The 12,050-nt window shown below is 42.2% G+C and overlaps 1 protein-coding gene across 1 annotated transcript in view; it reads left to right on the plus strand.

Annotated features, from left to right (window-relative positions):
* The window catches only part of LOC309548244 (stromelysin-1-like), a gene marked incomplete at its 5' end in the record, with an annotated part of 75,537 nt that overhangs the window by 14,540 nt on the left and 48,947 nt on the right, over positions 1-12,050 (plus strand). Inside the window, one exon of the mRNA XM_082248195.1 lies at positions 3,960-4,078. Coding sequence (XP_082104321.1) covers positions 3,960-4,078 — 119 coding nt within the window. The remainder of the gene's footprint in view (positions 1-3,959; positions 4,079-12,050) is intronic.

Here is a 12,050-nt window from a genome sequence, read left to right on the forward strand (position 1 = left end):
ATAGCTAGTGGATTAGAAAATAGGTTCTGAAGAAGTCCGCTGATTGGCAGACAAAACGCTTCAACGCCATGACGTCATCACACACCATCACTGAGATAGGCAATCAGGCAGTAATCATCAACAGACAGGATGGGTCTTTTATACTTACCACTCTACCTTCCTTTATGACTATTTCATATCAATCTTCTCTTTTATCCATTGTTGGACTATTCCATAGGTGTAATCATAGGCTTACTGGTAATGAATTTGATTGGTCTAATGCTCAAACGCCGACTCTTCGTATACAGGGGGTGGAAGCCAGCTGGCTTGTGTCCTTACTTCCCTGTTGAGATGTCAGCGTTTGGAATGTATGGCTCTGCCATTTCCTTTTTTCTCACAAATAATGCTTTCCTTTGGTGGTATTTAAACACATCTAATGCCTTTTTTATTTTTTTTTCACTCTAAACAAGAAAAGACCAACAGGTGTAAAAAAAACAACAATGTTTGTTTACTTTCTGCTAGAAAACATATCCAATTAAAAAAATATAAAAATCTAATTTCTTCAAAAATTTAGGCCAATATGTATTCTGCTACATGTTTTTGGTAAAATAAAATCCCAATAAGCAAATATTGATTGCTTTGCGCAAAACTTATAGTGTACCAGTGTACAAAGCAAGGTCCATAAAGACATGGGTGAGTAAGTTTGGGGTGGAGGAACTTGAGTGGCCTGCACAGCGTCCTGACCTCAACCTGATAGAACACCTTTGGAATGAATTAGAGCAGAGACCTCACAAATGCGCTTCTGAAAGAATGGTCAAACATTCCCATAGACACACTCCTAAACCTTGAGAGTCCTGACCTCAACCAGATAGGATGAATTAGAGCAGAGACTGCAAGCCAGGTCTTCTCATCCAACAACAGTGTCTGACCTCTCAAATGTACTTCTGGAAGAATGGTCAAACATTCCGATAGACACACTCCTAAACCTTGTGGACAGCCTTCTCAGAAGAGTTGAAGCTGCTATAGCTGCAAAGGGGTGGGGGGGGGGTGCAACTCAATATTAAACCCCACGGACTAAGAGTGGGATGCCATTAAAGTTCACGTGCGTGTAAAGGCAGGTGTCCCAATACTTTTGGTAATTTAGTGTATGTAATTGTGTCTGTACTTGCTGCACGCTAGTAGTATATTGACTAAAAAATATATTTAAGGAAATGAAAAAGTGAATAAAGGAAGTGAAGGATGAGGAAATAGTAAAAAAAAAAAAAAAAAAAAAACCCTTTAGATACCAACTATTAGTGATGGGCTGAACACCCCCCTAGTCGGTTTGCACCAGAACATCTTGAACAAGGAAAAGGTTCTAGCGAACATGCAAACTCTATTAAAGTCTATGGGACACGAACATGAAAAATCTAATTTTAAATGTTTATTTACTAATTTTAAAGGCTTATATGCCAGTTATTGCCATAAAAATTGTATGGGGACACGGGTACTGCCCTGGGGGACATGTATCAATGCAAACGTTTTTATTAAAACAATCATTTTTACAGGAGCTGTGATTTTAATAATGCTTAAAGTGACACAATAAAAATGAAAAAAAAAACATGGCTGGGGGGTCCCCCTAAGGTGCATGAAGAGTGGCGCATCTGTACGATGTATGGATCTTGCTGCAGCAATACTGACATTTCTAAAGGAAAAAAATTTATTTAAACTTGCTCGCGACTGTAAGGTATTGTCAGCTTCCGGCAATACAGATAAAAAAAAAAGGAAAAAAAAAACGGCGCAGGTTCCCCCCCCCTAGTCCATACCAGGCCCATCGGGTCTGGTTTGGATTTTAATCGAAACCCCACACCTAAATTTAAGAAAAAAATGCGTGGGGGTCGCCCCCAAAATCCATACCAGACCCTTATCCGAGCATGCAGCCTGCCAGGCAAGGATGGGGGGGGCGGGGGGCGAGCAAGCACCCCCACCCCCTCCTGAACAATACCAGGCCACTTGCCCTCAACATGGGGAGGGTGCTTTGGGGTACAAAAAAAGTGTAAAAAAGGAAAAACCACAGAAGACAGTTTTTGACAAGTCGTTTATTAAAAAGAAAAAAAAAAATAGTGTCCCTCAATATAAAACCATCGTCAATCACCACCGCCACCGATCCGAAAAATAGAAACATTTTTAAAAACGCTTTGCCTCTTCTGAGGCATCCCGCCGTATGTTGCGCTTCAGCTTTGACAGCTGTTTTATAGGAAAGGGGCGGGGCCACCTGGTTACGTCATCCGGTGTCACTGCTACCTTCTAATGTCACAAGACACGGCTTCCTGTCTTTAACATTGATTGGCGTCTATGGGAAATCTTGGTCAGCTTGGCATGGCACTGCTCACGAACTATAAGTGACAGGGACACAAAATTTGGGGAGCACCGATAGGGCACCCAGAACTACAACATATCTATACATTGTAAAAGTGCGGTGTGCCTGTACACTACACTGACTGCAGTAAACTAACTCAACACACTATTCACTAACTACCTGTCTAACCTCTATTGTCACACACTATACATGGCTGCCGTGTAAGCAGCAGCTTTATATAGTGTGGGGCGTGAACTTAGCCCCTGAGCCATGACTGGCTAAAGGCACCCTGCCTTTGGCCAATCATGACTCTGACAGGACATTGTGCTGTGATTGGCCGAAGCATACAGGTCAGGTGCAGGCTTTGGCCAATCACAAGCCCTTAATTCACTTCAATCGCGCAGTGCATTATGGGGCGCTCATCATCAAGCAAACTTGCCTCCGAGCTCCCCGGGTGTTCGTGTGTTCGGTGAACACGCGAACTCCCGATGTTTGACTTGAACTTACGCTCGACTCAAACATCCAGCCCATCACTTCCAGCTATACAGTAGCTCATAAAAGTGAGTACACCCCTCATATTTTTGTAAATATTTTATTATATCTTTTCATGTGACAACACTGAAGAAATTACACTTTGCTACAATGTAAAGTAGTGAGTGTACAGCTTGTGCATGAGTGCTGCCAGCACTAGGAACTACAGTTCATTGAGGGAATAAAGAATGCCAACATGTACCGTGACATACTGAAGCAGAGCATGATCCCCTCCCTTCGGAGACTGGGCAGCAGGGCAGTATTCCAACATGATACCGACCCCAAACACACCTCCAAGATGACCACTGCCTTGCTAAAGAAGCTGAGGGTAAAGTTGATGGACTGGCTAAGAATGTTTCCAGACCTAAACCCTATTGAGCATCTGTGGGGCATCCTCAAATGGAAGGTGGAGGAACTCAAGGTCTCTAACATCCACCAGCTCTGTGATGTTGTCATGGAGGAGTAGAAGAGGACTCCAGTGGCAACCTGTGAAGCTCTGGTGAACTCCATGCCCAAGAGGGTTAAGGCAGTGCTGGAAAATAATGGTGGCCACACAAAATATTGACACTTTGGGCCCAATTTGGACATTTTCACTTAGGGGTGTACTCACTTTTGTTGCCAGTGGTTTAGACTTTAATGGCTGTGTTGAGTTATTTTGAGGGGACAGCAAATTTACACTGTTATACAAGCTGTACACTCACTACTTTACATTGTACCAAAGTGTCATTTCTTCAGTGTTGTCACATGAAAAGATATAACATATTTACAAAAATGTGAGGGGTGTACTCACTTTTGTGAGATACTGTATATTATCTCCCTAAAATCCAAAAATATAAAACCTGTGCCTATGGTGAGTGATATTTGCTTCTTTTTCAGACTGGGTAAATATATTTGTATTTTTTTTTTTTTTATATAAATTATCCATATAATTACTCTTTTGGCAACACCAGCTTAGGGACACCTTTATTGCCATTTCTCCCCTTGAAGCTATATAAGGGCTTTTTCTAAATCAAATCATTCACATACAAACCTCAACAAAGAATGCATGGTGGCTTTAATGTACATCCTGCAATGTGGTGCTGAATCATGAATTGATGTATCAAAACATTAGCAAGAAAAGGAGAAGAAAGAAAGGATAATTGGAGAAGTAAGGATAATTGTATCAAAGTTTACTTCGTTTCAAACAGTAAATTGTCAGCAGCCGGCAGACTTGCTTATGAAATACAGTCGGTGAGTAATATGGATTGTGAAAGATAGCTACAGGATATGGGCTATTTTATCAGCGGAAGCTCAATGATGAATGTAATTGTCACTGGCATTTTCACACACTATTGCATTATTCAATTTCTGGCAAAATATATTTTTTTGAATTACATATCCAAAATATACCACTGTGGGTTCCAATCCAATTCCAATGTTGCCGGACATATTTCTTTTTTCCCCAGAACTACATCTGTTCAGGCACGTTTGACAGAATAGGATAAGCATAAACTGTTGCCATAAAATAGAGTCATCTGATTTCACATGCACCTCCAATATCAACTGCCTGTTTTCATAAAAAAAAAAAGAAAAAAGGGAAGGATTGCAATGGGTCATATGACCTCATATCATTTATAAGTTAAAAAAAAAAAGGAATTCTTCAAAGTTAAAGCGTTTGTTACCCTAAAAAAAAAAAGAAAAAAAAAAGATCATGTTTCCTTAAAACATGTTATACAGCACAGTGCTTGCGCTGTGTTATTTGGCCCCCTGTATCACCTAAAAAACCTGGCTGATCCTGCCAGCTTCTACCCTCCACTGATGACAGTGTATCATGGCTGCTGAGCCCTTACACCGTGGTCAGTGTACGAGTCTCCGTCATCCAAAGCTCTGTACAGTCCTCTCTGTCCTCTTCTCCCCCCTCCCTGCCTGTCTGCTCATGAGTGCCTGACCCTCCACTCCTGCTGCTCTCATAATTATTTTACAATTATATAATCCCCCCTGTAATATAAGACTAACTGCCCCTGTGTCATAGAAAAAAAATATGCGACCTGTAACTAAATCTGAGCGGCTGCCGGCGATCACATGATCGCTCGGCTTTCTCTCTCTCCTCTCTTCCCCTCCTCTCTCGCTGATGTCAGCTGCAGTGCTCGGGCCTGCCCACTGGAGCTGTCAGCCGAGCAGAGGAGAGATCTGAGAAGTCAGCTTAGCGCCGGGAGCCGCTCTGATTTAGGTACCATTCTGCATATTCTATAACACAGACACAGGAGCACTTAGTGTTATATAAGTGTCACTTATATATGTGGTTTAACAACCACTTTAAGCTTTAATTTATTCAGTTTATTTTTAGAACCATTATTCTTAACTAAGCCAGCAAAAGACAGGTACACCTGTTAGCAGGTTGTGTTAATGTGGGTTTAGTGAGTTACTGGCTGGCCCAGGCTGGGGGGAAAGGTTTTTTTGGAGAAAAAAAATTTGCAATTAAAAAATAAAATAATATAGCGTATACAGTTTCAACACGTCATATTGTAATTGAATGTCATTAAAAATTACCTTTTCAAACTGCAGCGCTGTAATTCTCTGTAAAATGCTATACGATATTGTTACCTGGGTATGTAATTTCCTGCTTGTGTAATTGGCTCACTGATTTTCCCAGAAGTCTACTCTAAGATACAAATTCAATTTTGTGCATTCCTTACAACAAAAATGGCATTTTTGATTAGATATTCCTAAAGGAAATCCCGTCAAAAGGCATACAGGCCCTGCAATTTCCCCCATTAGAGCCCTGCAGGTGCAGCAGCTGATTGATAATTACAAAACCACTCCCATACAGTTTCACTCTGACATGGGCACAAAAAACACAGATTTCTCCATAATAACAAAAGGTTGGAATCTGCAACAAAGTTTCCTAAAATCCTTGCAATGTGCATAGATCACCCAGAGGGGAATATTTTTTTCTCAACAAAAGTGTGCTCAGTTCCTGGGCTTTTTGGTCCCAGGCAGCCCACCTGTGGTATAAAAAGGGGGAAGGCTGAGGCCCAAGAGTACCGTGTACGCTCTTGGCTAAACTCATGGTTCTGGGACTGCTGCGCCTTGCAGTCCGCTGAAGGCACCGTGGTTCCAGAGGACATCCAGGTCATGGAGAATACCAGCATGCACTGCCATCTCATAGAGGTATGCCTGGGCAGCCACACAACTGTAGTTAGGATTGGAAATTAGACATTGTTCATATTAGACTGTAATACTGAAGTCTCTTCAGTAAAGTTACATTAACTGTTCCAAGCCTGGACTGAAGTTATTCAAAGGGCCGTATGTTAATCTGACATATCTGAAGAATCAGGTTCTGTAAAGCACTAAGGTGGGGTATGAAGTAACACCGTTACCAAAGGGTTAACTCGGCTGGACAACAAAGGGAAATGTTGTTGCTAAGAGTAACCAATCACAAGTTAAAGACACAAAGCAACCAGTCCTTAGACGTGGTACTTGGTAAGGTAACAGGTCCTCCAGTAGCGAGAGGGGCATTGTCCGGCTCCCTCCCTAGCGGTCAGTTTCCAATAGCAACCAGAACAAAACCCATGTTATGGAGAACCACGGCCTGTTCACATAGGTATGGGAAGTGAAGCATGTATGGAGTCCATTCTAGGTGCTTGGCAGGACCTCATTTTGTTACTGAGAGTGAGGTAACAGAGACACGCTGGACTGGTGGAGTGGGCACAGGCTCAGCACGTCCCTCCTAATGCAACATCTACTAAAGTTACAGTAGGTAGTGACATGGGACAGCACTTTTCAGAGGATCTCTGTATTTTTACTGCACACAGTGTAAAAGCTTATCTCTAAGTTGGGAAATTGTCTTCAGGCCCGGTTCACACTGGTGCGACATATGCTCCGACTTTGGGAGCATTGTACCCCTACTCATTCACCCAAAAAAGTGTCAAAAATAAATAAAACCAGTACACAGTAGACAAAGTCCTTTATTGAAGTAGCTCAAATGTGTCTTCTTCCTCTGGTTCCTCTCGCTGCGCTGATGTCTTCTTCCTCTGGTTCTTCTCTCTCTGCTATCTTCTTCCTCCAGTGCTTCTCCCGATGCTAGCTCCCGCTGTTGTGTTAGCTCCGGCATGTGCCATTATTTATATAACCATGGGGCGCGCTTACCCCGTGACGTCACCTTGAGACCCCACTCCTTGTGACATCACCGCCCCGTCATGCCCCAGTATATGGTCTTGGGGGGGACCTCATGCCAGTTTTTTTAAATGTTGGCGTTTGCCCCCCCCCCCTCAAGATTCATACCAGACTCAAAGGGCCTGGTATTGTCTGATCAAATTTGGATCCCGTTCATTGAAGCCACATGGAAGTCGGACATGAAGTCATATGGCAAAGTCAGAGCGGAAGTCATCCGACTTCTATGTCAGAACAGTGTGAACCCGGCCTAAAGGATAACTCCACTTTCGTGGGGGAAAAAAATTAGCAATTATAAAAAAGTAATATAGCATATAAAATTGCAACTCAAGTCATATTGTAATTGAATTTGATTAAAAATGATCTTGACTTTTCAATCTGCAGCACTGTAAGTTTCTGTAAAATGCAATACAATATAGCAACCTGTAGACATTCTGTACAGATGGTACAGAGCACCTCCCAGAAATATAATTTCCTGCTTGTGTGATTGGCTTACTGATTTTCCCAGAAGTCTGCAGTAGGATCGTTTGAGGGTTTTTTGAGCATCCCCACCAACAAAAATGTAATTTGTGGTGAGATACTTCCAAAGAAAAATCTAAAGGGGATGCAGACTCTGCAATATTCCTCATTAGAGCCCTGCAGGCACAGCAGCCCAATGCTATCTCAGCCTATGAGGAGAGGGAGACCCAAGACAGGCAAGGCTTTCGTGCACATCATTGAATCTAGAGGGGTCTCAGGTGAGTATAATGGAGGGGCTGTGGGGGGAGCAGCACACAGGAGGTGTGGAGGAAGAGATACATTGAAGCTGAATTTGAAAGAGACTTTTTGCACACTATTTAGTTTGCATAAATATTTATTGCTTTTTGGTGCTACATTTTCACCTTGAACATTCATCTATTTTTTTGTATGTCAAACCTTGATGTTAGCTGCCTAGTTATTGAAATCTCTAGCTCTGTCTTTTATTATTTTTTTTTTTTTTTTTATACATCATTGCTTTGGACTAACTTAACCACTTGAAGACCAGGCCTTTTCTAGCACTTTTTGTTTACATTTAACAATCATAGTTACATAGTTAGTCAGCTTGAAAAAAGACACAAGTCCATCTGACTCAACCAATAAAAAACAAAAAAAAGTTAAAAAAAAAAAAACAACCATACAATCCCATATACACAATCTTATACCTGCAGTTTATCCAGAGGAAGGGGAAAAACCCCAGCAAAGCATGATCCAATTTGCTACAGCAGGGGAAAAAAAATCCTTCCTGATCCCCTGAGAGGCAATCATATATTCCCTGGATCAACTTTACTTATAAATATTAGTACCCATTTATATTATGTACACCCAGGAAAGAATCCAGACTAAAGCAATCTAGTGAGCTGGCCAGAGCCACCGCTGGAGGGAATCTATTCCACATTTTCACAGCTCTTAAGGTGAAGAAACCTTTCTGAATTTGGAGACGAAATCTGTTTTCCTCTAGACGTAAAGAGTGCCCCTTGTCCTCTGTGTTGACCTTAAAGTGAATAACTCAACACCAAGTTCACTATATGGACCCCTTATGTATTTATACACGTTGATCATATCCCCCCTTAATCTCCTCTTCTCAAGAGAGAATACAGTGCCTTGCGAACGTATTTGGCCCCCTTTGAACTTTGTGATCTTTTGCCACATTTCAGGCTTCAAACATAAAGATATAAAACTGTAATTTTTTGTGAACAATCAACAACAAGTGGGACACAATCAAGAAGTGAAACAAAATTTATTGGATATTTCAAACCTTTTTAACAAATAAAAAACTGAAAAATTGGGCGTGGAAAATTATTCAGCCCCCTTAAGTTAATACTTTGTAGCGCCACCTTTTGCTGCGATTACAGCTGTAAGTCGCTTGGGGTATGTCTCTATCAGTTTTGCACATCGAGAGACTGAAATTTTTGCCCATTCCTCCTTGCAAAACAGCTCGAGATCAGTGAGGTTGCATGGAGAGCGTTTGTGAACAGCAGTTTTCAGTTCTTTCCACAGATTCTCGATTGGATTCAGGTCTGGACTTTGACTTGGCTATTCTAACACCTGGATATGTTTATTTGTGAACCATTCCATTGTAGATTTTGTTTTATGTTTTGGATCATTGTCTTGTTGGAAGACAAATCTCCGTCCCAGTCTCAGGTCTTTTGCAGACTCCATCAGGTTTTCTTCCAGAATGGTCCTGTATTTGGCTCCATCCATCTTCCCATCAATTTTAACCATCTTCCCTGTCCCTGCTGAAGAAAAGCAGGCCCAAACCCTGATGCTGCCACCACCATGTTTGACAGTGGGGATGGTGTATTCAGAGTGATGAGCTGTGTTGCTTTTACGCCAAACATAACATTTTGCATTGTTGCCAAAAAGTTTGATTTTGGTATCATCTGACCAGAGCACCTTCTTCCACATGTTTGGTGTGTCTTCCAGGTGGCTTGTGGCAAACTTTAAACGACACTTTTTATGGATATTTTTAATAAATGGCTTTCTTCTTGCCACTCTTCCATAAAGGCCAGATTTGTGCAGTATACGACTGATTGTTGTCCTATGGACAGAGTCTCCCACCTCAGCTGTAGATCTCTGCAGTTCATCCAGAGTGATCATGGGCCTCTTGGCTGCATCTCTGATCAGTCTTCTCCTTGTATGAGCTGAAAGTTTAGAGGGATGGCCAGGTCTTCGTAGATTTGCAGTGGTCTGATACTCCTTCCATTTCAATATTATCGCTTGCACAGTGCTCCTTGGGATGTTTAAAGCTTGGGAAATCTTTTTCTATCCAAATCCACCTTTAAACTTCTCCACAACAGTATCTCGGACCTGCCTGGTGTGCTCCTTGTTCTTCATGATGCTCTCTGTGCTTTAAACGGACCTCTGAGACTATCACAGTGCAGGTGCATTTATACGGAGACTTGATTACACACAGGTGGATTCTATTTATCATCATTAGTCATTTAGGTTAACATTGGATCATTCAGAGATCGTGGTGGGTAGGAAAGTGCGCTGATTCAATATAGGGTGTGCTGCTACCTTAGAGTGTATGTTGTAGAATAGGTAAAGAAATCAGGTGCGCTGCCCTAGTGCATATGTGCAACATACAAAATGATGTAAACAAATAAACCAAAAATGCAATAATAATGCAAAAAAATGAAAACGTATGCAAATCGTGTAAAACAAAAAATGTCCAGAAGGTGACTAGTGATACACCAATGTGCAATAAACGTCCATATTATAAGTCCATAAATAAAGTGCAAAAAATGGTGACAAAAACTTCCAGCTTGGGGAAAGGTGAACTGTGATTGGAAGGTGCAAAGTCCCACCACCAGCTTGGCCTCTTACCAGAAGTTAAACGTTAAGGGCATATATGAATATGACCGCTCCAAAGGTCATGCAGCCAGGTAGAAAAGTTCCCAGAAATACAGAAGGCACTCTGACACACTCGTGCTCCCTAGACTCTTACCGGACAAAAGCCAAACAAGAAGCCTGGTTCTATGGTGATGAGTGGTCCTGCCGGGGGTTACTGGACTCTAGGATGGCTGATGTAGTTGCTTGTGTCCAAGAGGAACAGACCCAGTCAGAAAGCCTGACGAAAGAAGATCCTGCCAAAGGTGGCTAGACTCTGATTGGCTGCTGTAACTCCTTAGTCTGGTCGACCTCAATAATAGGGGACACAACAGAGGGGACCGCAATGGTGCATTACCAACAGTAGATTTTTATTAAAACAAGTGGTTGCACTTACAGTTGTGAAGACAATAATAGCGAGTTCCCTCACGGAGGAGCTGTATGGCGGGGTCCGCCTGCAGTGCAGACCGCTGCCTGGTCTAGATGTGATGACGCGGCGCCTCCTCTCTGACGCGTTTCTCCCGATAGGGCATCCACTTAGATAGGAGGTTCCCTATCTAAGTGGATGCCCTATCGGGAGAAACGCGTCAGAGAGGAGGCGCCGCGTCATCACATCTAGACCAGGCAGCGGTCTGCACTGCAGGCGGACCCCGCCATACAGCTCCTCCGTGAGGGAACTCGCTATTATTGTCTTCACAACTGTAAGTGCAACCACTTGTTTTAATAAAAATCTACTGTTGGTAATGCACCATTGCGGTCCCCTCTGTTGTGTCCCCTATTATTGAGGTCGACCAGACTAAGGAGTTACAGCAGCCAATCAGAGTCTAGCCACCTTTGGCAGGATCTTCTTTCGTCAGGCTTTCTGACTGGGTCTGTTCCTCTTGGACACAAGCAACTACATCAGCCATCCTAGAGTCCAGTAACCCCCGGCAGGACCACTCATCACCATAGAACCAGGCTTCTTGTTTGGCTTTTGTCCGGTAAGAGTCTAGGGAGCACGAGTGTGTCAGAGTGCCTTCTGTATTTCTGGGAACTTTTCTACCTGGCTGCATGACCTTTGGAGCGGTCATATTCATATATGCCCTTAACGTTTAACTTCTGGTAAGAGGCCAAGCTGGTGGTGGGACTTTGCACCTTCCAATCACAGTTCACCTTTCCCCAAGCTGGAAGTTTTTGTCACCATTTTTTGCACTTTATTTATGGACTTATAATATGGACGTTTATTGCACATTGGTGTATCACTAGTCACCTTCTGGACATTTTTTGTTTTACACGATTTGCATACGTTTTCATTTTTTTGCATTATTATTGCATTTTTGGTTTATTTGTTTACATCATTTTGTATGTTGCACATATGCACTAGGGCAGCGCACCTGATTTCTTTACCTATCATTCAGAGATCCTCTCTGAACTTCTGGAGAGAGTTTGCTGCACTGAAAGTAAAGGGCCTGAATAATTTTGCACGCCCAATTTTTCAGTTTTTTATTTGTTAACAAAGTTTGAAATATCCAATAAATTTCGTTCCACTTCATGATTGTGTCCCACTTGTTGTTGATTCTTCACAAAAAAATTACAGTTTTATATCTTTATGTTTGAAGCCTGAAATGTGGCAAAAGGTCTAATCTTTTCTCATAGCTGAGCTCCTACATGCCTCTTATCAGTTTGATTGCCCTTCTCTGCACTTTCTCCAGTTCCCCAATAT

Source organism: Pelophylax lessonae (assembly GCF_965119305.1).
Source record: "Pelophylax lessonae genome assembly, chromosome: 2".
In the NCBI taxonomy this organism is placed as follows: domain Eukaryota; kingdom Metazoa; phylum Chordata; class Amphibia; order Anura; family Ranidae; genus Pelophylax; species Pelophylax lessonae.